Below are 24136 nucleotides of genomic sequence, written 5' to 3'. Positions count from 1 at the left end.
TCAGAAAAGGAGGTATAGTAGCATGTACTAAAGTGTCGTGTGTTGTATAAGAAAAAAGATTTTGTATCCAGGGACTGTTTGTGTTTGTGCTTTTCGGGCAAGGGCGTAAGCAACAACCAAAGAATTAAAGGGCAACGGGATTTTCCAGGCTACTTCTTCTTGTCTGGTTGGCTGGTACGTGGGCGGGTAGGCTTGCTGGTTGGTTGGTTGGTTGGTTAGCTGGTTAGTCGCAAGTACTGCATGGCACAAAACCAACACCCCTCCCCCCCTTGCAGCAAAGCAAACATCAAACAGAAGATCAAATACATAGCCGATAAAATAAAGTGGTGTTGCGATCTTTTTTTTATCTTTCGGCGGCTTGATTGCTTGATTGCGCGCCTCAAATGCTTGTACCCTGCATACTTTTTTCTTTCTGCCCTGTTACAATGTCCCCCCCCCCCCAATTGCAGGTTGCGCGGGTTTCAACGCTAGCCAGCATCTCATGCAGCATTGTGATAGTAGTGATGGTGATTTGTGATGGGAATCTTAGTCGGTATACACGGCTTCAAATCCTGACCTTTAGGTACATACAATGTGTATACGCGTGTCTTTTCTCATGCCCTCCTATCTTAGCTCGACGCCAAGGCGCGCCACAAGCAAGTTCCTCAAGCGCGCATGCAGCTCGTTGGTCTCGTCGTTTGTCAGCGTGCGCTCCAGGCTGCGGTAGTTGACGCGGTAGCACAGGCTCCGGCGGCCTGTCTTGGGATGCACAAATGTGTCTGTTAGGCGCACGTCTTCGACTAGGTCGCCGCACACCTCGCGCGCGATCTCCATGACATCATTTTCGTGGAATGAGGGGGGTGTTGGCGGGGCCGCCGCGGGGGGAATGGGCGCTGCTGCATTGTCTGGGGTTCCGGTATCAGATGTGGGCTGTTGCTCTTGTTGTTCTTGTCCATCTTGGAGCCGTGACTGCGTTGAGGCTGTGTCCGGGGGCGAGTGGGATGATACAGCTCCGCTTTCTTGTCGGCTGGCCTCATCAGCACCACCTGCTGCTGCTGCTGCTGCTGATGGGAGTGGTGCTGAGGGTGATGCAGTAGCAGCAGGCAAAGTGGGGGGGTGAATAGCCGCGGCACCGCCTGCAGCGTTTGAACTACTGCTTAGCCAGAAACTCACGTCCTTGAAACACGCAGGGTATTTGCTGAAGGGGACGAAACGGCAAATGGGCTTTTGCTCGCTGAACTGCGACAAGAAACGCTCGTCTTTTGACCAGAAGAGCCGAATGTCAGGGATAGAGTACAGCAGCATGGCAATACGCTCCAGCCCCAGCCCAAAGGCCCATCCGCTGCGCGTCGGCACCGAAGCATTGTCGAGAATCGCCTGTGAAACAATGCCGCAGCCCAGAACCTCGAGCCAGTCGCCCTGCCAGAAGACCTCGAGTTCCCACGACGGTGACGTGAAGGGGAAGTAGGCTTCAACCCAGCGCACCTTGAGGGGCTCCTCGGCGCCACTCTGCGGGCCTGAGGCCCCCTTGGCTGCGTTGAAGATTGTCACCACCATGTCTTCCAGACTGCGTTTGAGGTGCGCAGCAATGGCCTCTGCTTCTTCCGGTGAGTGGCCTTGTTGTAGCGGATTCCGCTCAGCATTGAATGTCGGATTGGGGTCCTCGACGGCCACATCGTGCTTTGGAATCTTTTCGACATCCTCCCAGATGACTCGGGCGAGCGTTTTGCCCTGTCTTGCTGCTTGCTCGCGATCCCACGTCCGCGCGCCTTCCATCTGGTGGAAGACGGGGTAGTGACTCCGGTCAATGGCGTCTCGGCGGTACACATCGGCGCTGATGAGGTACCCTTCGCTTTCGTTGTTGCGGAATGTGTCAGACTGGTGGGCCGACGTGTGCGTTCGCAGGACCGTGGACTTGTTCACGTAGTACGTGTCAGTTCGACTGCGTCCCACATGGTCCAGAGGAAACCCGAGGGAGTCGAAATTTTGGGCAGTGCTGACAATGGGGAACAGGCTGTTGTGAGTCTTGTAGCCCGGGAACCGCGACTCGATGAGCTTCCGGGTAATGGTGAGGGGGTGGTCGGGCTGAAGATGGAGACGTCGAGGGATTGCAGACAGAATTGTAGACGGCGTGTTCATCCATTCGTCTGTCGGGTATGTTTTCCCTTCTACCGTGATCTCTTTTGGGAATGCTCCTAGTCTAGTTTAGATGATGGTTTGGTATTCTGATAGTGACGGCAGTTTGGGCATTGGCCTGAGCTGGAGCGACGGTGGCTATCGTTCGTCTTGTGCCTGAAACTGAGCACCTTGGGGAATCTGCTCAATGGTCCTCTCCCCTCATACCTGGCTGTCTCGCACTAGAAACGAATATCACATGATATCGACGTACCGGACGAATTGTGTCTGACATTACGCAGCGTCAGCGGGGACTTCAACCTCGGCGTCCATATCCGCAGTCGGGCACTCGAACTGATCTGGCGGCATACGGCAGCCGAGCACACAGGTATGCGCATACTTGCTGTTCAGCGGAATGGACCATTCTTGGTTCGTGGTTGGCCGCAAAACCGTTCACGCGAGCGCCAAGCCGCAGACCAGGCAGCCCCGGATTTAACTCCGAAAGCAGCACGTTTGACCGATGACGTCCGCGTGTGCCGAATTCTCGGTCTCTTAACAACCACCGAAACTCTCATAGGCTTATCGTTTGTTTTAAAAGGCTTTATACGGTTAACGGCGTCTTTGCCCGCACCGCAACGCACCCATCCGCGCCCTCGACTGCTCCCTACGCCAGCCTCACATGCGGTTACTGTGCAGCCTCCCTCTGTCAAGATGGCCCACGTCATGAGCAAGGTGACTCTGCCTGAGCTGCGCAAAAGTGAAGATGTGAAGCCCATGCTGAAGAAGCCGGTACAATACCCGTTCTGGTTTGGGGGGAGCGCCAGTTGCTTTGCGACTTTCTTTACGCACCCGTTGGATCTTGGTGAGTAGTTGCACGGTTTGTGCATGGCAATTTGGACATTCCACTGACGAGCCATGTAGTAAAGGTATAAAATTCCAAGAAAAAAAGCCACCCGCGTCCCTTGAAATATACTTATACCCCCCCTCCCAGGTCCGCCTACAGACACAAGCAACACATGGCGTACGGCTGAATATGGTGCAAATGTTCACCCATGTTGTAAAGTCAGATGGCGCATTGGGTCTATATAAAGGCGTACGTTATTCTCTCGGCGCAAGTGGCACGACGGACGTTTAACCCGCCTTCTCCAGATCTCTGCGGCGCAGTTGCGCCAGGGCACATACAGCATGACGCGCTTTGGCGTTTACGAAGCGCTAAAGGACCGCGTGACGACGGCGGAAAAGAAGCCCTCGTTCTTCACACTCGTCGGCATGGCATCGATATCCGGGTTCCTCGGAGGTTTCGCCGGAAACCCGGGAGACATCCTGAACGTGCGCATGCAGCACGACGCAGCGCTCCCAAAGGAAAAACGCCGCGGCTACAAGAATGCAATTGACGGGGTAATACGCATGTCGCGCGAAGAAGGCGTAGCAAGTCTGTGGAAAGGCGTGTGGCCCAATTCGTCGAGAGCTGTGCTCATGACGGTGGGCCAATTGGCGACGTACGACGGGTTCAAGCGCGTCCTGCTCAACTACACACCACTGCAGGATAACCTCACCACGCATTTCACAGCCTCTTTCCTCGCGGGCTTTGTCGCCACGACAATCTGCTCACCAGTCGACGTCATCAAGACAAAAGTAATGAGTTCGAGCGAGCATGCGGGGCTCGTCAAGACCGTCTCGGATACCATGAGGGCAGAGGGCTTCCGCTGGATGTTCAAGGGCTGGGTACCCAGTTTTATTCGTGTTGGTCCGCATACCGTACTCACCTTCCTGTTCCTGGAGCAACATAAGAAAGTTTACCGCCCGCTGAAAAAGTTGGAGTAGGATGATGCACAAAGTAGAGGGCATTTAAAACAAGGATGTTGTGGTAGAAGATGTATAGACGCGTGTTATAGATACCACATAGGCGGGCGTTGGCGCAAGTCGCATTCTTGCAGCGCGAATACTGTTACTTTGCATATAGAGGCTGGGCTGGCTTTGGTTGTACATATGAGTTTCCGACCACATGGAAGAGGAGCATATTGGTAACAAAGACACTTGACATGCCAGTTTTGTTGAGTTGATGAGCAAGTTGGAGGCCATGCAATGATGAAGTTGAATTGGACACGCACTTCACCCCCTCAATACCCATGCTTTTTCAATTCCTCCTCAGTCCACTCCCACAGCTTCTTCTTTTGCCCCTCGTCTGCCGCATGTCCACCGCCTGTGTTCTTCTTCCCAACCGGCAGGTAATACGCGCCATTCTCCAGCTGCTCCTTGGCCACCGTCGCACACCACGTCGAGTTGAGGGCGCCACCCTCGGGGCCCCTAAAATGGCCGGGCAGCACTAGCCCAACCCATCCGTATATCCACAGCGCCGCCTTCATGAAGATATTCGTGCGCAGGCTATTAAAGAGATCCGTCAGGATGACACCGGGGTGCAGCGACACGGATGTGATTTCCGGATGCTGCTCTGCCAGGGCGCGGGCATAGAGCAGGTTTGCGAGTTTCGAGTTGCCGTAGCGATACGATGTCGAGACGTCTGCTAGCGCAACCTGGTCGAGACTGATGCCCTTTGTCGCGAATCTGCACGCGACGCTGCTCAGCGTGAGAATGCGCACGTCGGCGCCGGGCTGCTTTGCCGTATCCAGCATGACGGGGAGCAGGAGTTTGGTCAGCAGCGCGTGGCCCATGTGGTTGGTTCCAAACTGGATCTCGTAGCCCTCCTTGGTCGTGCTGTACGGCACCGCCATGATACCCGCATTGTTGACCAGGATGTCGAGGCGCGTTTCGCGGCTTTTGAATGTCGAGGCTGCGTCGGCAATCGACGAGAAGGAGGTGAGGTCGAGGGGGAGGAAGACGATTTCGCACGCATTGGGCACCGACGACTTGATCGCGGTGATGGCATCGCGGGCTTTGGACTCGGTGCGCGCCGCGAGGTAGATGCGCGTGGGGTTGTGGGCCGCGAGATATGCAATCGTTTGCTTGCCCAGGCCCGTGTTGCCTGGCCGGGTGTGTTAGGTTCGTGATGCCAGAGCGTTCAGAGCGGGTTGGAGATGCACACCGCCAGTCACCAGTATGATTTTGCCCTCCAGGCTCCCAATGTCTGTAGCAGGATTGAATGAGCTCCCCATTGCGATGCTCTTTACTCTTTCTTCAGAATTTCAGTGTGGCGAAGCGTTTATCTGAGCCGTGTTTCGAGTGGGGTGGTCGCAGGCGAGGTGCTGTGGGATATAGATGGAGACGTTGGTCGGCGTTCAAAAAAGTACTTATGTATGGTACTTATTGGGATTGAGTAGTGTCGTTGCTACCCCGTCGCACCCCAAAGCTTCTTAACTCTCTTATGTCCCGCATATTCCGTGTCTTCCGCGACACGTTATCTTGCAATATCGAAACCTAGTCGTTTGACCCTGGTCAGGGTCTGCTCGTGGTGCTTCGTACGATATGCCGAGGCTGAGAACGCGTTATAACGTAGTGCTTTTGCAGAGTACTATAAGCGTCTTTACTATATTTCCTATTATAGCACAATAGCTTACTGCTAAGAGCCTTATAGAGAGTATATAATTAACTAATAACTATAAGTATTTAAAGTTATAAGAGAATAGTAGCAAATGCTAGAATTATAACGCTTGAATGATATACAACGCCATACGCTAGGAACAATTTTTGAAACTCCTATAGCATAAGTTTGTGCCCCTAGTTAAAGGCAGCTAGGAGCACTATTTTTTTTGTAAAAGCCTGCCTTCGACTAACAAGAGAAGTCTTAGTTCCTCTAATTCATGTGTCGCTAGTAAGGTCGATCGCCCCGTTAATCTGTTCAAGTGTCAGGCGGGAGACAGGTTTGCGCTTTCTAGTGTTGGATCTTGGAGGTACTAAGGAGTTAGGTGAGCCTGCGGAAGGAGACGCCACTGCCTGCGTTGTTGTTGGAGCAAGAGACTTAGCTTGGAGAGGCATTTGTGGTGATGCGGGTACAATGACGCCCTCTATGTCTTCTTCTGTATGGAGAGCCGCAAAGGGACCTTGACTTGTAGAGGCAGCTGTAGCTGAAGCTATGGAATAAGCTGAAATTGCATTTGCTTTCGTTTTTGAGGCGAAAGATGCTAACAAGCTTGACTGTGTCGAACTTGACTGTGACACTGGCACTGTAGGTGGAAAGTGCGATGGAAAGCTGGATGCCGTTTGAGTCGAGAAGGGCTTTGTAGCCGATGCTTCAAGAATCATGTGCCTTTGAGCTGAAGCCACGTGGTTGGAAGTTGGTAACATGGCACCATTTTCCCTCTGGAATTTACCATGCTGCACTGGCAGGTCGAATGAGTTCGAGTCAGATCGCTGTCGTTTCAGTGGCAGTGTAAGTGGCAATACGCCATTTTGGATGACAGCCAAATTTTGTTGTGGAAAGATGTCCTCCGATATAGTCTCAGGAGCTACTCGTTTATTGGAAGGCACCTGCAAATTTGAGTTTGTTTGAGACGATTGAACTGCCTGTGCTGGCAAAACTGAGCTCGAAACTACCGTGGTAGAAGTTGACGGCTGCTCCTGCAGAGTGGGGGCAATAGCAGTGCCATCGGTACCGCGGATAGCCTCCAAGTCGGCGATGAACTCCCAGACAAATTTCCAAGTTGGCCGCTTCAGGCGAAGGTCTGAGAAGTGCTCGCGAAGTATTATGCGGAAAGATTTGATGTCTTCTAAAAGCAGGGCATGATGCCTTGTTTCAGAGTATTTCGCGAGCAGGACGGTAACACCTAGCATCTCCACTGGTGCAAATGTCTGCACACCACGTAAATACCCGCTTGCATTGGTGAAGATATCAGTATTTAGTCCCACGAGATCACTAAACGTGGTCCAAACGCCTGCAAGAAGGGATTTAGTTGCATCGTCGACACCTGCCGTGTTGTTAAGCAGTTTCGGAAGCGCGGCATGATTTGCTTTGAAGGCTGGTACCTCACTTGTGGCACTCAAGACCTCATGAATCTGATTGAAGCATGACAGAGTGAGTTGGAAGTCCTTTGCGCGGGTTCGGTCTTTCAGCAAGCCATAGACGGCGGGGAAATCTTCCACAAAAAGCTTCGCTAGTTCCTGCCACGGCCCAGACTTTGCTCGTATCTTCTCGGCTGCAGTGAGTTGGATGCCCATCTGGACCCTAGAAAACAAGTCCTCCTCTTGACCCAGCGTAATTTTTGAAAACTGGAACGTGATAAAGTCTTTGTTCAGAAAAATCTTCTGTGTCTCTTCGGGTAGCACCCTTGTGTGCTTGATTTCTGCGGTGTCGCAAAACCACCTAGTAATGTCAGTGAAGGTATGGACAACGACCCTCGAGCCAACTTACCATTTATCTCCTCTGTGATCATGACAGGGAATAATTCCTTTTACAAAAGCTTGAACAGAAGAGAGGCGCTGCTTACCATCCACACATACAAGGATGTCGCGCGGGTTCCCGTCATTTAGAACAGGGCTTGTCTTCTTGTTCAAAATGATGGGGGGAATATAGTAATTCTCTGCAAGAAATTTAGTAAGCTGGATCATGTAGCAAGGGCGGTACTTACCCATCAAAGAGTCTATCAGGCCTGTCATGCGGTCCGCTGCTTAAGATGAGTATAATTGCTAGCATTTCGGGCTTTAGATACGCGTACCTGGCCACTCAACTCCTCGTTGATATTCCGGGTTAATATCAATATTACCGCTGTCCAGATCCTCTATTTACAGTCAGCATACGATTATTACAATAATTTCCTGCTCCATCTTACTCATCAGACTTGCTAAACTGCGCATGTGAACGTGCGGTCTGGGCAGCTGCGGTCGCGGGCGATACGCGGTTTCGTCTACCGCGTCGCTTTCCGCAGAAGTGTCATCGGGGGTGGCTTTCACAACAGGCTGAGCTGTGAGGGCGTCGCTATTCTTTTTCCGCTGCTTTCGCATGAGAGAATCTTGTTTGGCAGCGCCGCTTCTCATACTGTTGTGGAACGTGTGCGTGTATTGGTGGCGGTTGGAAGGCCTAGGAGCAGCCTGCGTTGCACCAGTACCTAGTGGGTCTAGCTTGGTCTTCGGCTAAGTAAGCCTACGCCAACGTCACTACCGCGTCGCTATACTTTCCCTCAAAAGTAAATATGGAGGAGAAAAAATTTGGATCATTAGGCAGACATTCAGAAATCACCCTGCTATATTCTCACTTCAGGTACAGCAAGTTCCTTTACTTACCTTACACGTGGCATCTGCAGCAAACATGTGAGGAGGATATCACCGGTTAGCCTATCTAGCCTTGTGGGCCAATAAAAAGGCTTCTCTTCTTAAACTCTCTGAAGATCCCATTCATTAGCATCATACTATGGCGAATAGTGCAAGACTGAAACGCCGCTACCCTTATATGACTGCTTGCAACCATGGTACAGTATATCACTGCGGTTGGCACTCTACTATCACACAAAGCGGGCCACGAAGCAAAATTTGACACAGATTACGGGAGGCGAAGCTGAAAGAAGAAACTCTGAACTTTTATGGATGGGGCGTTATTTTAACTATGTCCACGCGATCCAGACGCCATTGTGGTTCATTACATTGGCGTAAATTCGTAAGATCAGACATTTCCTGTGCATGACTGGATAGTAAATCAGAACCGCTGTGCCTGTGGATAGGCAAAGCCACAGCAACAGCATGTGACATACTCGCAGGACATATGGCCATATCGTTTAGTCCGCGTATAGCGAGTCGCCGTCATCTTCCTCTTGCACGGCATGTCCAGCGGCAAATTGCTCTTGGAAGTGACTTCCCTCCAAATCTGTTGCCTCTTCCATCTCATCATCGTGATCCTCGACTTCGTCAGCAGTCTGTTGTGAAGCCATCACTGGCTTTTCTCTGGGCACGCTTTCCTCATCATCTTCGCTGTCTTCAGACTCGTCGCCATCGCTGATCTCAATGGTCTGTAATACTCTAGCCTTCTCGGATGGTTTGAGGTGAATATCTCCAAGATGCTCATGCTGCTGAACATCTAGCATTCCCTTAGTACCCAATGCGAGAACCATCATCAGACCTTGGCAAGCAACCATCTTGCTACTCTCTGCAGGAGGAAGGAGCTCTTCGAATGTGACTTCATTCGTGTTGGTGACGGCTTCTGGGTCGGCTTGGACACGATTGCGTTTCTCGGTTATCCGCTCAGTGATGAAGTTGATGAAGTTTCCTCCTTCAGTGGAAAGAGCTTCGCGGAATCGTGATGTAGTGTTTGCAGGGGCTGCTGGTTCGAGCACGTCTGAGCTAAGCCCTGGAAGCCCGTATTCATCATCGGCATACCCCGCGTCACTGGTAAGATGCTTCAGCTCCTCAAATGGAATGGACTGGCCTCGTCCGTGTAAGGGAGATGCGGATACTAGACGACTGCCCTGCCTGCCTCGATCTGCGGAACTGATCATGCCGATGCGTCCACTGCGAGGAATAGCCGACGACCCTCGGACAGAAGCGCTCATGTTCCAAGGCATTGCAGAAAATATTTGTTGATCATCAAGAACGGAGACAGCTTCGCGAGGTAGTTCGACCGCAACGTCGTCGTCCCCAACCGGCATGGAGAAAACATCATCATCAGCGCCACGAGCGGCCTCAAATTCGTCAGTCTTTTGGCGCACGCAGCGGGACTCTCCTTGTGTAGCATCGTCAATGCCACTATCGCGATCGTGCTTGGCCCCAGTGACCTCACGACTCATACCAGTGATCGACTCGAAGAGCTTGTCACCAATGAACATATCGAACGGGTTATTGCCTCGGTTGCTGAAGATTTGTTGGCCAATGGCTCCCAGGCCAAACCCCCAGACATAATATTCAGCGTTCTTTTTTGCCTGTGTGCTGGAGCGATTTTGGATCTTCTGTCGAGAAACAACCTTCATGTTGTTGAGATAGTTTGTATTCCAGTCTGCCAGATCCTTATTACGAAGCTCTGTTGTTGTATCTGCGGCAATGGCGCGCGGAACTCGACGACGGCGCATAGGAGCAGTAATTGTGTCAGATGACTCTACTACTTCTGAATGCTGACTGGACTGAGACAGGGCGCCTGAAGAAGCGGTCTCGCCTTCGGGAAGAGCATTGTCGTAGCTGGGAAGATCCATGTCTATCTCATTGCTAGGCAACTCGTAGATGTCAGTATTCATAACGTGAGATTGTCGAGTGTATGTAGACAAAAAAGTAGCGGTACTGGAAGAATGGGAGAATGAGATTCCGGATATATGTGAAGAGGTTCCGAATGCGAGGACATGGCGCAAAGTCATGATAGAGGTCCAAGTGAGGCAGGCAAAAGCACTAGGTAAGACTAGCGGCTAGGGGTAGAGTGCGGAGAAACGTGAAAATACACAGTAAAACTCACCTTATTACGTGTCTGCTGTCCTTCTTTGTGTTCCTTCCTTACCCGAGCACTTAGTGCAGCATCGCTGGGCATAGTCGCATCTGCAGGTATAGCTGGTGTTCTGGGCGCTGCAATACCTGGTGAAAGATGAATAATCTCTCCGTCATCCCCAAACATGAAGCATGGGTCTTCAATTTCGATTGTATCGCCTGCTCCGAGCATGCTGCTAGGCCGACCGATGCTGCCTGTCACTTGGTCGCTTTCCAGCCTGAACCCACCTGCGGCGACAGGGGAAGACGTAGGGAGAATAAGAACGCCGACGTTGTCATTGTTGGAAGGGGATGTAGTCTTTTGGGAGCCGAATGGGGTTAGAGATTGGGATTCGCCAGAGTGTGCTATATCGAGATTGAAGTTGGAGTCAAGGTCAGCAAGCGGTTCCGGTGGCGGAAGAGCAAGCTCGGGGATGAAAGCTGGGTCATCTTCGAGAATGAGTAGTTCAGGCCTAGGAAGAATTTGTCAGCAGAATGCCCTGGAGAAATGTGAATGATGAGTTCATACCTAGCTCTGCCAGCCGCAGTATCCAAAGCGGTGTCGTGCACCGTTCGTAACATTGTTCGGAGGGCAATTTGCGCATTCTGTGCGTCGGCGAGAAGATACCCGCATTGTTGCAAGTAAACACGCGATACTCCATACCTACATGCGTCAGTAACATTGCGCGCAACACGCTGCGCACAAGCAACTTACAACAAGTTACCCTGTAGCCGCAAAGCCATGGGGGCCACTGGGTCGACTATGGTCTCACATGCCTTGGGTACGTCGACATCGAGGATTTGCTTTCGGTTGATTCGCTTCAGGCTCGACTTGGAACCAAGCGTTGCAACGAGCCTGCCATTTCTGTCAGTGAAGGGAAGGAGCTACCCATCACTGCCATGACCCACCACACAGTCGCCACCCCATATTTGCGTGACGTGAGAACTGCCAGAGTCAGCTTTGCGTTGAAGTTCGAGTCTTGGAGGGAATCTTACTTTCGTGACTGTAGAACATGGTGGGAATATCAAGACACTAACGAAAGACTAGGATTAGGACAATACAAAGAAAAAGCTACAGCATAGATTACGGATGAAGAGGCTGGAGAAGAGATTGCAGCAACGAACGAGTAGACTGTTGGAAAAGTGCGTCAGGCAAGTGTTAGAATCGTGGCAAGGCTTGGCGCTTCGGCGCGTTTTCGCGACGCGGAGTGAAGTGAAGATGAAGATAGGGACGGGCGCGCTGTACCAATCAGATAACGTGTCTATTAATGCAAGTCTAGAAGTCGTGCCATCATTACTCATATGTTGTGAGTCGCTTCACAGCTCTTTTAGCAACGTCAACGCCAGTGCTATGCGTCATGTTCGCTCTGCCTACGCTTTTGCTTTCTTACATGGCGACTATAGTGTCTGAAAATATCCTCCACAGATGGAACACCAAGTCACTCTATGCCTCACCCATCTGCACATCCTCGTCAATCGATGGGAGAGGGACTGCTCGGTAGAGGAGGATCAGAGCAGAGTGGCTTTGTCCTGCGACAATGTCAGTTATTGATGGTACCTGAATAGCGACAACACTTACCACCGCCAGAAAGAGTCTGTATCCGCTCAGCATCAACCTCGGAGACCTTTTCGTCGTTGAACCACCACCACTTGCCGTCCTCCTCCTTGCGCTTGCCCGTGACCGGGTCCTTGGCGCCTTGCTTCTTGACGAAAGACGTGTAGTGGCCGCTGTCAGCGCTGGCGCCCTGGTGAGTAATGACACCGCGTAGCTCGTAGAGACCCGTCTGGTTGGCACCATCATCAGCGGCCATTTTGGGGTCGACAAGCGCGAGGAGCTCCTTCTTGGCAGCCAAAATAGATGCCGCACGTTCAGCTTCAACTTGAGCGTCGGTCTTGTATTCGACCTCTTCCATATTGGTATCCTCGGACTTGCTGGCGTCGTCCTTCTTTTGCGCAGCCTCCTTCTTCTTTTGCAGAGGCTCCTTCGGGGCAAGAGGGTCGCTGTCATTGTCTTCGCCAGCCCTCATGCGCTTTTGTCGCTTGCGGGCGCGCTCGACGTCCTCCTCTTCCTTGCGAACATCGCGGATCTTGTCACGTATGGGGGCCAGAACCTTTCTCAATTCCTCGGTGCAAAACTCGAGCGCATCCAGTTCTTCCGGGAAGGTGACCTTGCGCATAATCTTGGCCTTCTTGTTGGTGTCTCGTCGCCAGTCAAAGCGGACAAAATGGACGGGAAGGTGCTTGGGCAGGCGTGCAATCTTCGAAGTCTTGGTGTACATGGCGTTTCGTCCCAGAACCTCCGATCGCTTCTCAATCTTCTCCTGCAGACCAGCGGCCAGACCATCCCTGAGGTGGTTCGTCTCGACGTTGATGTGGCAATTGAGCTTGAAAAAGAGGTCCTCGCTGTGGACTGGCTCCTCACCACCTTCCTTGGCTGCAGGCTCGTCGCACTCCATGACTGACTCGAATCTGCCCGACATGTATTTGTCAATCCAGGACATGGCCTGCTTATCCGCACCTGACGCATCCTTGTCGCTGATTTTCAGCTTTTGGCGCAGTTGCGATACAATCTGTGACCAAGCCTCCTCTGCGTCCTGTTGTGCGTAGCCATGGCCATCCTTTGCTTTTTGGGCGAATTGCGGGAAGGCGGTTCGGAGAGCATTTAGGAACATGAGCGGCGGGAATCCTTGCTGCGTCTCGGACATTTGCTTGAAGAGGTCGCGGAGGGCGCCTGTGAGATCAGTCGAGGCACCGAGACCGCCGAGGCCGAACTGGCTGAGCTGCGCCGCGGAGCTGGATGAACTGGCGTCGTTGCTGCAGGGAGTCAGTATAGTACAATTCAACGGTCGAGAAGAGGCGCACCTGGCAGAGTACCGCAAGAGCTCGTCCTGAAGCTCGGGAATGGACCGTAGCGTCTGCAGCGTAGAGTTCATGTAGCAGGTGTTGCCCAGGTTCTGCAGACCGGCGGGCGTGGCGCCTTCGAGTTGCGCGGCCTCTGCCTCGTCCATGTCCTCGAGGAACTTGGTAGGGACCTTGGGCTTCTCGATGACGGTTCCGCTGCCCGAAGGCGTTCCCATCATCATCAGCGTCTGGCCGGGCTTGAGGCCCAGTTTGGACATGTCGGCGTCATCTTTCAGCTGACCGCCCTTGACGATGACCTTCTGGCGATCTGGCTCGACGCCCGTGATGGAGAAGAGCTGGTACTTGAACGTCTCGCCGGTGGACGTGGTGTCGACCTCGACCTCGTGCTTCTTGCCCTGGTGCTTTACGATTACTACAGACAGGCCAGTCAGTACTCAGACGCTGCGGGCGTGGGCGTGTGCGGTCGCATACCTGGTATAGACGCCATGATGTATCCTCGGCGAGACGACGAGAGAGGTGCAGAGTGTTTGGGAGGGCGGAGGCGAAAAGATGGCTTATACGGCGGTCGTGGGGCGGCATGCAATGGGCGGCGGCCGAATCATGAGGAAGGCATGCGGCGCCAAGCACAGCCGCCGCCCGGAGCTTCCAACCCCACTAGCCACCACCTGCAGGCAGCGCCAACTGCCCGTGCTGGCATGTCATAGCCCGCCCTCCCAGACTGCAGCCCCAACCTCGACACTCCGAGCTGGTGCTGAGCTCTACCCGCCATGGTATGCCGTCCTGTGCTTCCGACAGCCCGGCCGCCCGTGTTTGCTAATGTCGCCAGTCTCAATCCCTCCGCCCGTACCTCCAGTGCGTGCGCTCGTCGCTCACGGCTGCCCTATCGCTCTCCAACTTTGCTTCACAGGCCTCGGAGCGCCACAATGTCCCCGAGATCGAGGCTGCGAGCTCCCCGGAAGTCATCCTGAACCCCCTCACTGTGTCGAGAAACGAGAACGAGCGCGTATACATCGAGCCCAGCATCAACAGTGTGCGAATAAGCATCAAGATCAAGCAGGCAGATGAGATTGAGCACATTCTGGTCCACAAGTTCACACGGTTCCTGACGCAGCGAGCCGAGTCATTCTACATTCTGCGGAGGAAGCCTGTCAAGGGCTACGACATCTCGTTCCTCATCACCAACTTCCACACCGAGGAGATGTTGAAGCACAAGCTGGTCGACTTCATCATTCAATTCATGGAAGAGGTCGACAAGGAGATCTCGGAAATGAAGCTCTTTGTAAGGAAGACGAGACACATGACGGCGAGCACGAGCTAACACCGGCCAGTTGAACGCAAGAGCACGTTTCGTTGCCGAATCTTTCCTTACTCCAGTACGTGCTGCTCCATCCGTCCCGAGTACCGCCACTAACAAGAGACCAGTTTGATTAAGCGCGCGAGGAGGGTGTTTATATATATGGCGACGTACGGCCATCGAAATAGAAGCAGCTTCACGAAACAGACCATGGTCGAGGGCCGAGCCGTTTGCTTGCAAACAAGTGTGGGCATGGAAAAGTTGCGATCCAAGCTGAGCATTCGACCAGCAATGAATACAATCACGAACTTGAAACACCTTGCCGTACATGACGCACTCCAGCGATGCTTCGAATATGTCTGCAGAATACGAGCTACTTGATCAATTGACGAAGACCCGGGCAACACATGCACATCCGACTTGACATGTGATTTGTTGTTTATTTATTTCATTCTACAGAGTTGACTAGATGCATTACCGCTCATGGCAATTCCCCACCATGGAGCCACAATGGCTGTCGGCACTTACAACTTAGCCAGGACGGCATCGGCGCTCGAGACCTGCATTCTGTCAGCCACAAGAGACATAGTCGTCTGGGTCTGGGGCACTCACAGTAACCTCACCAGGGCTCTTCTCGTTCTCGGCGTAGACGACCTTGCCGTGGTCAAAGACCATGGCCCAGCGACCGTTACGGTCGCCCATACCAGCGGCCCAGCCGTAGTTCTTGCTGAAGAAGGTCTTGGTGTCGCTCAGGAACAGGACCTCGTCGCCGTTGACGCCGTTGACCTTGCCCCATGCATTCATGACCCAGGCGTCGTTGGAAGCAATGGTGGCGATCACGTCAACGCCCTTGTCCTTGAACTCCTTGGCCTTGGCAATGTAGGGAGGCAGGTGGTATGCTTGACAGCCGGGTGTGAAGGCGCCGGGGACAGAGAAGACGACGACTTTCTTGTCTGCCCACTCCTTGCTGGCGTCGTATTCTTGCGGGCGGCCGCAGGTGGTGGGGTCACTGTCAGTAATGGGCGCCCATCTATACACGAGGAATGGTGGTTAGCAATGGCTCTGGGCAACGAGTCGACTCTCCATCAAGCCCGGCAGCTTGAGATTGCAACACCAAAGAGTAGAACCTACTCGAACTTGACGCCCTCGGGGAGCTTGTCACCGACTTGGAGAGGAGCCATGTTGTTTTCAATTGGTGTGGTAGGAATAGTAGGAGTAGTGTTGGGGCAAGAGGTCTGAGCAAGAGGTCTGAGCAAGTATGAGAAGAGAGAAGAGTGTCTGGAGAAAAGGCAGAAAGCGCCCGACGAGGAACACGCGTTTATTTGGCTCTCAAAAGGAGGGGCAAAAAATATGCGCCTCTCGCCCACTGCCGCAATCGCCGACCCCCTAACGTTAGTTACCTGGCCTTGCTTCACAAGCTTTCCAGCTTCGAGATGATGGTGGGGCAGCACCGCCGTCCCCTCCGCAGAGCTGCGCCGAGGCTGCACAGCGAATGACGCCACGGTACCTCGCGGAACAACGCATCGCATTGATAATGCAATCATGCAACGCATATATGCTTTTGACAAATTCAACAGGCCTATGATGGGCGTGCACCTCCATGGCCAGCTGCCTTTTGTTGTTCCACGGCACTTGTGTCCGACTGGGAAAGCCTGTGCCGGCGAACTCCCACGCTTGCTTGCTTGCTTGCTGCTGTGTGAAGCTAGGTTGCAGGGGGGGCAGGTACTAGACCCTCTGCCATTACATGATACACTAATGCTGCCGCTGCCGCTTTAGTAATTCACTCAAAGCATGCAACGGGCTCGCCATCCCATGTCTTGGGCGTGCGTGTACCTCGGGACTTGAGAGAGACACACGCTGTGCTCCGTACGTACGTTAGCTCTTCGAGAAGCTTCCCCTACAGTACGTACTTATCGATATCGACGTGGGTGGATTGCGGGGCTGGGCTGGGCTGGGCCGGGTAGGTATCGGATCGGGAGAAGAACATGGCTGCAAGGCACAGTCAAGGCACAGTCAAGGCACAGTAACAATGACACAGCATTTGGGTATCTTCCTTCGACATGGCCGTGGGTGCAATGACTATGTCAGGCGCACCGTCATTGGAACAGGAAAATTTCCTGGTTCCCACGGCAAACTTCAGGCCATGCCGATACACATGCCGAGACGAAGCAGAAATCGGCATATGCGACTATAACATCACGGCTTCATGGCTGCATGTTAGACATCCGACGCTCGCAGAACCAGAATTCAAATCCTCGATTGTATTTGCGTAGCTAAATTTGCTTTGATCATGTCTCTTGCACCGCCATTTACCCACGAAACCGCCCATGCCAAGGTCAAGAAGGCGCAGGACTTGTGGAATACCCAGTACGTTGCCTCACACGTGCATTTGCGCACCGTCTGATTGTCCCAGAAACCCCAAAGTAATTGCACAGGCCTACACTCCCGAAAGCATCTGGCGCAACCGGTCATCCTTCCTGGTAGGCACGGCAGCCATTGAGGACTTCCTGACCAAGAAATGGGAGAAGGAAAAAGAGCTACCGCTTGCGCAAGGAGCTCTTCGCCTTTACCGAAAACAAAATTGCCGTTCAGTTCTGGTACGAGTTCCAGGATGCTCACGACGGCATGAAATGGAAGCGCTGCTACGGCCTCGAAGACTGGACCTTTGCCGAGGACGGAAAGATGCGCAAGCGCCAGATGAGCGGCAACAACATGGACATTGACGAAGCTGGTGAGTGCTCATGCATCCTGTATCCAAGTGGGGACAGCCTCCAATAACATCTGCAGAACGATGGTTCAAAGACGGAGTTGATGTCAATCAAGTCGACATTAGCGAAGCTCATTGGTAAACCAGTCTATTACGCTATTCAAGGTAGTTGGGTATCGTAATGCTTGCGTATAAAAACAAGGCGCGCCTATGCAGTGAGCTTGCTGGATGCCCTAGACAGGAGGGGTGTCGTGGATAAGGACGAGAATGAACTTGGGATCTGGTCCGTAGATTAGTGCATATCCTATGACAAATATCGCACGGGTCGTACCCGGTACAATGACTAGCTCAGTCTTCTTGGTCCGTAATCGCAGTAGCTTGACTTCGTCCTCCTTATCCAACTCGTCGACAAGCGTTCCTGCCGCGGCCAGGAAGGACCATACCGAGCTCGCAACATCTTCCGCGCTATGTATACCGCTGTCCTTCCTGCCATTGGCGTAGTTTTCCGACGCAGCTTCTCCAGAAGCAGGCAGGGTGCTGTTTGGATTTGCCGACGAGCTTTTCGAGATGAGGCCGGAGGTGCGTATTATGGTGCCATTTTCGCGCGACAATATGAGAGTGCTCTGCACGCCGGGCTTCTGGCTCAAGCGGGTGAGCAGCGCAAGTGATTCGTCTGGCTGTCAATTCGTTTAGTCCATCGCAGGTCCATACGCAGCTAGAAATTAATACATACAGCGTTTTGGGCCATTTTGGGCGAAACGGCGAGGAGGTGGGGTAAGGAATACTGGTCGCACCTTGGAGATTGCCAATGACATCGGCAGACACGTCCGCGACTGGACCCTGCCAAGCAATGACCTCTTTAGGCTTCTTTTGCACTAGCGGCGTCGATGCATCTTTAATTTTCCTGCCATCACCACCGAAGCGCGTACTTCACCGTCGTCGTCGGTTGGAAACGGGTCTTTTCGCGATACCGGAATTTTATGCGCGGTCGCCTACTCGTGCCAATATCAGAGTACTAAACAGGACGCGACCCTAACGCCACCATGACCACAAGCTCGAAGAAAAAGAAAGAGAGCAAGAAAAAAGACTTCCAGGTAAGACCACGTGAGATTGATGACTTCAGGAGCCGACTCTGAACCATTGCAGAAACCAAAGTTGAAGGTTGGCAAAGCAAAACCAAAGCCGGTGAACGCTACAGACACCAGTTTTCGCGCCAAATGTAGGTTATGCGACAGCATACGCTGCGCAGACACTAACAATTACCAGCAATGGCACTGAAGCAACAGGCTCTTTCTACTAGCGCCCCCACTCTGGAAGCGCAATGTGCCCATCATTTAGGTCTGCTGAACCACAAGTCTGATTCGCAACGCAAGGAATCTCTGGCCTTCTTAACCTCAGCAATCATCAGCAACCCGCCTACAGTCCCATTGCCACAGCCGTCGTCTGTAATCATACCTGCCGTTCAGCGTCTCATCTTAGATGGCACAAAAAGTGTCCGCCAACAGCTCCTCAAGCTGTTGCAAATCTTACCACAGGTAGACATTGCCAGTCATGCAGACCAGCTATTACTTCACACAAGAGCGGCAATGACGCATCTATCCACTGAAATCCGGTTGTTTGGGCTCGATGTGCTTGAATGGTTGCTCCAAGTTGCCGGTGACGAAGTGGTCAGTTGCGCCGGTGGCTGGGTAAAGATGCTGAAATGCTTCTTGAGTCTACTTGGCTGGCAAAGCGATGCGTCGAGCAAATGGTCGACGGGGAGGTCATACGGAAAAGCTGATACGAAGATGCAAGTGAGGCAGATGAGCGTGCTCACTTCATTCCTCCGCGCTGGGCTCTCACATACACAATCCGTACCCTCTATCGACACCAACGAAAACGATTTCCCACTTTGGCACACTCAGCACCACATATTGTCTGAACGCTCCAATGTTTATGCGCACCTCAACCTATTTGGAGCTGCGAGAGATGAGGAAGCAGAAATGTACGAAGACCGGGAAGACAGACAAAGGGTGTTTCATGACCGAGCCGAGGCTGCAATTGTTGCAGGGTTGGAAGAAGCCACCAAGGCAGGCGGAGAGTTGGGTCGTGCAGGCGCGCAGCTTCGAAAGGTCACCAAGGAAGGCATGGCGGATTTTTACCGAGAAGAACTGAATCCTTGAATACTGAGGGCTCTACATGGCGATCCAGGATAAAAGTTGATCCGGTCACAGACATACCAGTATAGGCCAGATGGAGCAGTACTGGCTGATGACTGAAAGACACTTACAGCGTAGTGTCTGTCAAGCGATTGCAGTGCAAAGGACTCTGTTATCGACTTGAGGAAGTGCCTCTCCTACAACTGCGACAACCACTTTTTCTTGGGCGAAAAATCTCTGAATACGGAGCCAGACGCATGCGGTTGATGTTGTTCGATCTTGAGTAGCATTCGGAATTCTCCTCAGGCCTTCTACTTGGAAATGTTCGGTACGGATATCGTGTCTTCCTTATGGTTTCAGACCATAGCTTTCTAAAGGGCAAAACCTTGATCGATTTGGATTGTGGAAGAGAGCAGTCAATCGCTTGCCCGAGACACTTCAACTTGGTTAAACCCTCTCGAAACACATAGACGGAATGCAAAAAAGGTCAATGGAAGAGTGCCACAACGATGCGCTATGGATAGAAGGGCTGTACGGCGTACTGCCGAAATATCCAGGACTTTGGGACTTGGGCAAAGGTGTTCAAGACGTATTATGGGCGAAGTTCAGGGCGACAAAGGGAAGAATAGGATTGTCTCGGTTTCATGTGAGAGCGGAGCAGACCCGCCTTGTACGGCACGACACACTCCAGATGTAATACAAAGTAGCACATGATTCTCACCCTATCTGCTTAGTCTAGACGACTAGTAAGTCTTGGAAGCAGATGCTCAAGGAGGAATAATTGGTATGAGATAGTGCCAAGGTAGTAAAATACCAGCTTAGTGGTAGTGCCGGCTCTACCATATCTTGTGAATAGATACAAAAGTCAATCTGGCCAAGGCGGACCGACAACGCGCAAATCATTCGCGTGGAGCTGCAGATTTGATTGACGTCACGGCGCTAGTCATCGCACGCGAGGCACGCGCATTTGAAACACAGCTGCAACTTTTCCGATGCCGCCGAAACTAGGTTTACAGGACACATTGATATATTCCTACGACTTCTCCTGTCGCCTGCGCCTATCCTAGCTGCGGTACTCTTTGCTTTCTTTTCTCTACTCTGACAAAGTCCCCAGCACTACCCATTGGCCACAGAAACAGCGATATACGCAACCGCAACCATGTCGATGGTATCGCAGACGCTGCAAGGCGCAGTACTCAGCCTGACGTCCAACGTTCTCGCACAAGCTATAACGGCCTACCAAAACAAGGTGCGCACCATTGGGCAATTCTGCATGCGCGGGGCTTTCCAGCTGACATCTGTCCTAGACGCCCTTCAGCCTCAACTACACGTCGGTATTCAAATTCGTGCTCTTCAGCGTCCTCAGCAACCCGCCAAACATCGTCTGGCAAGGCTTCCTCGAAGACCAATTCCCCACAAATGTGCCCTCGGCGCCAGCCCCGACGTCGACCGAGAAGCCCGGTTCCAAGCCCGACCCCACAAAGACAACGCTCAGCAAAACCAATGTCTTGATCAAGTTTGTGCTCGACCAGACGGTCGGTGCCCTCGTCAATACGCTCATGTTCTTGAGTTACATAGGCTATGTCAATGCGCTGGACAAGCCGGGCGTCAACGCTATGGATGTGGTCGTCAGCGACTGCATGAACAATACGTGGCCGATGATGAAGGACGGATACAAATTTTGGCCGGCGATAAGCCTCATTAGCTTCTTGTGGGTACCCGTCGATAAGAGGGTCGTGTTTGGTTGCTCGGTGGGTGTGCTGTGGGGTATCTACCTGAGTTTGGCTGCGGACGCATAGTTCCGGCCGCGCTGTGGGAGGACGCCCGCGACGGCTTCGGACGGATAAGCTGTATTCAAGATGAACGTATGGTCTAGTAACTACGCGCGACATGCACCAGCGCTGAATGAATTATTCAAACCTATCTGGCTCTGGCTTTGTCTGCACGCTTCCCGGCGACCACCCTCTATTAATGGTATACTTGCTGAATTATTGGTAGCGATACTGACTTTTTACCTAAGCGCCACTCCCTACTCAACGACCCTCTCTTCTTACCTTTCCACCACTAACGAACCTCGAGAAAGTCATCCTGTACGTTTAGTGGATGGACCAAGATGGCGTGTATCAGCGCATATGCGTTCACAGTGCAGTCTCGATGGATCTCTCACCCTGAGAGAGAGCTAGCGTACACCAGACTGTTCAGGGTCATCAATGAGAACAGCCGGAATCCAATCATTTGGACCCATGACGAATGCGCGACCCTAGAGCAAGTACAGAGAATCGATACAAACACAGATGATTGTCAAATGTTGTTGGCTGAGTGGCGGATTTCTGTATCGCAAGAGCATACTGACATGGGAGCCAGTAAACTCGCACAGCGCATAGCCTAAGAGAATTTGAAAAGTGGCTTTCAACCACTGCAAGTTGGTTTGAGCAGGGTCGAAATCAGCGGTAATGGTACGGTGAGTGGGACCATAAAAGTACCATATCTAGGTGCCTGCTCTGTCTCCCACCACCCATCCGTGCATCGCTGAATTCTTGTCTTTTTCTTTTGTTTCAGCATACAAGATGGATCAGCCTCCTTCGCAGGCCGTCTCTAGTTACCACCACCCGGGCCAGGGCGAGTATTTCCGTTCACGGCGCGTCAAGCCTGAAGATGTCCAGCAGCCGTGGCTCAAGAAGAAGCATCCGCGGCAGATATGGGTTACTATATTTCCCCTTACCGGTCTCTTTCTGGGTTTGATCGTAACGGGTATTCTGATCTGGGATGGAATCAGGGCTGTTGCGCAGCACGAGTACTGCGAGGTGCTGAACGAGAATTTCACTACTTGGAATGACAACATCTGGGCCAAGGAGGTCGGCCTCGGTGGCTTTGGGTATGTTGCGGGTTTTTAGCTTTGACGCGACCAAGTAGCTGACTATGCCCTGCAGTAATGGCCAGTTCGAAATGACGACTGCCTCTGATGAGAATGTCTTCATTGAGAACAATGAGCTCGTCATCAAGCCTACTCTCCAGAAGGAGGAGTACATGATGCAGAACCACGTCATTGATCTTCGCGGCCACGGTTGTAACGGTCCCGCCTGGACTGATTGCGTTGCAGCTACCAATATAACCAACGGCACCATTGTCAATCCTGTCAAATCCGGCCGCATCAGCACCAAACCCGGCGCCTCGATCAAGTATGGCCGCGTGGAAGTCGTTGCCAAACTGCCTGCTGGCGATTGGCTCTGGCCAGCTATTTGGATGCTGCCCAGAGACAATGTGTACGGCCCTTGGCCCCGCTCGGGCGAGATTGACATTATGGAATCGCGTGGCAATGCGCCTGGGTATCCTCAGGGCGGGAACAACATCGTTTCCAGCACGCTGCACTTTGGCCCTGACTCCAACCACAACGGCTGGTGGCGCAACAACGTCAAGCGAAAGGCATTGCATACGACATATGCAGCAGGCTACAACACCTTTGGTGTAGAGGTTTGTCTTTCATCACACTTGTAATAATTCAGAAGTAGCTAACCCGATGTCTAGTGGTCTGAAAAGTACATCTTCACCTACATCAACACTCGTCTCCTGCAAGTCATGTACACGCACTTTGACCAGCCTTTCTGGGACTACGGTGGCTTCCCGCTCGCCGACGCCAACGGCACGCGTCTGAACAATCCCTGGGAGCACACCAAAAGCAACACGTCGCCCTTTGACCAGGACTTCTATCTCGTCCTCAACGTGGCCGTCGGCGGCACAAACGGCTGGTTCGAGGATGGCAAGGGCGGCAAGCCCTGGATCGACAAGAGTCCCCGTGCCAAGCTCGATTTCTGGGAGGCAAAGGATTACTGGCTGCCTACGTGGAAGGATGGAGCTGCAATGCGTGTCAAGAGCGTGAAGATGTGGCAACAGAGTGGGCACAACGGGTGCAAAGCTTGATTTTCCCTGCCATGTGCAAACGTGAGCACGGGAAATAAGAGAGAGAGAGAAAAGGACGCGTTTTCGGGACGCTTCTTTGTGTTGTTTGTGGCTTTTGAGGATTCGATGTTGGCAGAGATGCATATCTCTAGGCTATATATATGCCAACTTAATACTTATTACCATGTGATATATAACAAAAGTTTGCTTTTGAAGATAGTCTCATCTCCCATGTCTTGCTGTACTCTGGGGTTTGTACAAGGAACAAAGCGGTTCTGATGGCCCGGTGATACTCACATTACTGGGAGCTTGGGGGATTGAATATCGCACGTATACGCTTTCAGTCGAGCAAGCCTGTATCTGAATGCAGAAACTACTCCTATCCAAAGTTGTCATGATGAGAGAAACGCGAAAGAGAGCGTGTGCAGCATCTCCCTGAAGATCTGGTAGAGACTAGGTTCTCATATCTGGAAGGTGGCTTGAGTCTCGACTTACTACTTTGGGCCTAGCACTAAGTACCTACGTGGGCAACCCCTCCTCCCTCGGTAAATCAGTGAAACTGAACCCGGGAAAAAAAAAGAGCTGCCAGGTACGAAGTTGTCTGGACACGGAACCAAAATAAGGCCTTTACGCATATCTCAAAGCTTGATGTCTTGACTATATACCCCAAGTAGCAGTCGGGAATTTATTGTCTTACAAGAGGATTTCAAAAAACTTACATGTAGTACTATAATCTGTGTTGAAAGAACATGGGCGGAACGTCGCTTGAAGTCTAACATGGTCCGGCTTAACTGGGCAGTTTACCGAGCGGTTAAC

The 24136-nt window shown here is 52.3% G+C and overlaps 13 protein-coding genes across 13 annotated transcripts; 6 read left to right on the top strand and 7 right to left on the bottom strand.

The window, feature by feature from the left end:
- Positions 1-445: 445 nt before the first annotated feature.
- On the bottom strand, positions 446-2389 carry SETTUDRAFT_175045 (uncharacterized protein; the record flags this gene model as incomplete). Its single annotated transcript, XM_008023479.1, has 4 exons — positions 446-1011; positions 1105-2174; positions 2323-2326; positions 2369-2389. 4 exons carry the CDS (start codon positions 2387-2389, stop codon positions 604-606), a joined length of 1503 nt encoding a protein of 500 aa, XP_008021670.1. The 3' UTR covers positions 446-603.
- Positions 2390-2805: 416 nt separating this feature from the next.
- SETTUDRAFT_158471 (uncharacterized protein) lies at positions 2806-3918 on the top strand (the record flags this gene model as incomplete). The annotated part of the gene is made up of 4 exons (XM_008023478.1): positions 2806-2956; positions 3016-3020; positions 3086-3187; positions 3244-3918. 4 exons carry the CDS (start codon positions 2806-2808, stop codon positions 3916-3918), a joined length of 933 nt encoding a protein of 310 aa, XP_008021669.1.
- Positions 3919-4271: 353 nt separating this feature from the next.
- SETTUDRAFT_63299 (uncharacterized protein) lies at positions 4272-5207 on the bottom strand (the record flags this gene model as incomplete). The annotated part of the gene is made up of 2 exons (XM_008023176.1): positions 4272-5077; positions 5138-5207. Coding segments are annotated over 2 exons (876 nt in total), but the record flags the coding sequence as incomplete, so codon positions are not given.
- A 643-nt stretch (positions 5208-5850) lies between these two features.
- Positions 5851-8295, bottom strand: SETTUDRAFT_182468 (uncharacterized protein; the record flags this gene model as incomplete). The annotated part of the gene is made up of 6 exons (XM_008023477.1): positions 5851-7351; positions 7400-7568; positions 7617-7652; positions 7704-7766; positions 7818-8118; positions 8269-8295. 6 exons carry the CDS (start codon positions 8293-8295, stop codon positions 5851-5853), a joined length of 2097 nt encoding a protein of 698 aa, XP_008021668.1.
- Positions 8296-8756: 461 nt separating this feature from the next.
- Positions 8757-11437, bottom strand: SETTUDRAFT_100978 (uncharacterized protein; the record flags this gene model as incomplete). The annotated part of the gene is made up of 6 exons (XM_008023476.1): positions 8757-10181; positions 10415-10895; positions 10952-11086; positions 11138-11278; positions 11332-11368; positions 11419-11437. The coding sequence occupies 6 exons, from the start codon at positions 11435-11437 to the stop codon at positions 8757-8759; spliced, it is 2238 nt and encodes a 745-aa protein (XP_008021667.1).
- Positions 11438-11679: 242 nt separating this feature from the next.
- On the bottom strand, positions 11680-13838 carry SETTUDRAFT_166850 (uncharacterized protein). The gene is made up of 4 exons (XM_008023475.1): positions 13756-13838; positions 13285-13696; positions 12002-13236; positions 11680-11952 (listed from the first exon to the last, which is right to left on the bottom strand). The coding sequence occupies exons 1-4, from the start codon at positions 13769-13771 to the stop codon at positions 11867-11869; spliced, it is 1749 nt and encodes a 582-aa protein (XP_008021666.1). The 5' UTR covers positions 13772-13838; the 3' UTR covers positions 11680-11866.
- A 174-nt stretch (positions 13839-14012) lies between these two features.
- Positions 14013-14973, top strand: SETTUDRAFT_125381 (uncharacterized protein). Its single transcript, XM_008023474.1, has 4 exons — positions 14013-14054; positions 14111-14563; positions 14613-14657; positions 14707-14973. The coding sequence occupies exons 1-4, from the start codon at positions 14052-14054 to the stop codon at positions 14713-14715; spliced, it is 510 nt and encodes a 169-aa protein (XP_008021665.1). The 5' UTR covers positions 14013-14051; the 3' UTR covers positions 14716-14973.
- Positions 14974-14976: 3 nt separating this feature from the next.
- SETTUDRAFT_166848 (uncharacterized protein) lies at positions 14977-15846 on the bottom strand. Its single transcript, XM_008023473.1, has 3 exons — positions 15710-15846; positions 15191-15608; positions 14977-15138 (listed from the first exon to the last, which is right to left on the bottom strand). The coding sequence occupies exons 1-3, from the start codon at positions 15757-15759 to the stop codon at positions 15103-15105; spliced, it is 504 nt and encodes a 167-aa protein (XP_008021664.1). The 5' UTR covers positions 15760-15846; the 3' UTR covers positions 14977-15102.
- Positions 15847-16868: 1022 nt separating this feature from the next.
- Positions 16869-17427, top strand: SETTUDRAFT_25075 (uncharacterized protein; the record flags this gene model as incomplete). Its single annotated transcript, XM_008023040.1, has 4 exons — positions 16869-16945; positions 16992-17058; positions 17132-17309; positions 17366-17427. The coding sequence occupies 4 exons, from the start codon at positions 16869-16871 to the stop codon at positions 17425-17427; spliced, it is 384 nt and encodes a 127-aa protein (XP_008021231.1).
- A 91-nt stretch (positions 17428-17518) lies between these two features.
- Positions 17519-18033, bottom strand: SETTUDRAFT_25074 (uncharacterized protein; the record flags this gene model as incomplete). The annotated part of the gene is made up of 3 exons (XM_008023039.1): positions 17519-17565; positions 17617-17962; positions 18019-18033. The coding sequence occupies 3 exons, from the start codon at positions 18031-18033 to the stop codon at positions 17519-17521; spliced, it is 408 nt and encodes a 135-aa protein (XP_008021230.1).
- Positions 18034-18328: 295 nt separating this feature from the next.
- Positions 18329-19447, top strand: SETTUDRAFT_100965 (uncharacterized protein; the record flags this gene model as incomplete). Its single annotated transcript, XM_008023472.1, has 3 exons — positions 18329-18379; positions 18432-18504; positions 18552-19447. The coding sequence occupies 3 exons, from the start codon at positions 18329-18331 to the stop codon at positions 19445-19447; spliced, it is 1020 nt and encodes a 339-aa protein (XP_008021663.1).
- A 1135-nt stretch (positions 19448-20582) lies between these two features.
- SETTUDRAFT_125372 (uncharacterized protein) lies at positions 20583-21343 on the top strand (the record flags this gene model as incomplete). The annotated part of the gene is made up of 2 exons (XM_008023471.1): positions 20583-20672; positions 20731-21343. 2 exons carry the CDS (start codon positions 20583-20585, stop codon positions 21220-21222), a joined length of 582 nt encoding a protein of 193 aa, XP_008021662.1. The 3' UTR covers positions 21223-21343.
- A 647-nt stretch (positions 21344-21990) lies between these two features.
- SETTUDRAFT_101315 (glycoside hydrolase family 16 protein) lies at positions 21991-23341 on the top strand (the record flags this gene model as incomplete). Its single annotated transcript, XM_008023470.1, has 3 exons — positions 21991-22298; positions 22354-22894; positions 22949-23341. 3 exons carry the CDS (start codon positions 21991-21993, stop codon positions 23339-23341), a joined length of 1242 nt encoding a protein of 413 aa, XP_008021661.1.
- Between the last annotated feature and the right edge of the window lie 795 nt (positions 23342-24136).

Source organism: Exserohilum turcica, assembly GCF_000359705.1.
Source record: "Exserohilum turcica Et28A unplaced genomic scaffold SETTUscaffold_10, whole genome shotgun sequence".
In the NCBI taxonomy this organism is placed as follows: Eukaryota; Fungi; Ascomycota; class Dothideomycetes; order Pleosporales; family Pleosporaceae; genus Exserohilum; species Exserohilum turcicum.
Note: the sequence above shows the minus strand (reverse complement) of the source record. Positions and strands in the feature narration are given on the sequence as shown.

Coding starts and splice junctions, on each gene's coding strand:
- SETTUDRAFT_166850 (XM_008023475.1), bottom strand. Junction 13,237..13,284: donor CTCTTGCGGTACTCTGCCAG/GTGCGCCTCTTC, acceptor GACTCCCTGCAG/CAACGACGCCAGTTCATCCA. Junction 11,953..12,001: donor ACAGACTCTTTCTGGCGGTG/GTAAGTGTTGTC, acceptor ACATTGTCGCAG/GACAAAGCCACTCTGCTCTG.
- SETTUDRAFT_125381 (XM_008023474.1), top strand. Junction 14,564..14,612: donor TCTCGGAAATGAAGCTCTTT/GTAAGGAAGACG, acceptor AACACCGGCCAG/TTGAACGCAAGAGCACGTTT.
- SETTUDRAFT_166848 (XM_008023473.1), bottom strand. CDS start 15,759: ATGGCTCCTCTCCAAGTCGGTGACAAGCTCCCCGAGGGCGTCAAGTTC. Junction 15,609..15,709: donor CCCGAGGGCGTCAAGTTCGA/GTAGGTTCTACT, acceptor CCTCGTGTATAG/ATGGGCGCCCATTACTGACA. Junction 15,139..15,190: donor AGAGCCCTGGTGAGGTTACT/GTGAGTGCCCCA, acceptor GACAGAATGCAG/GTCTCGAGCGCCGATGCCGT.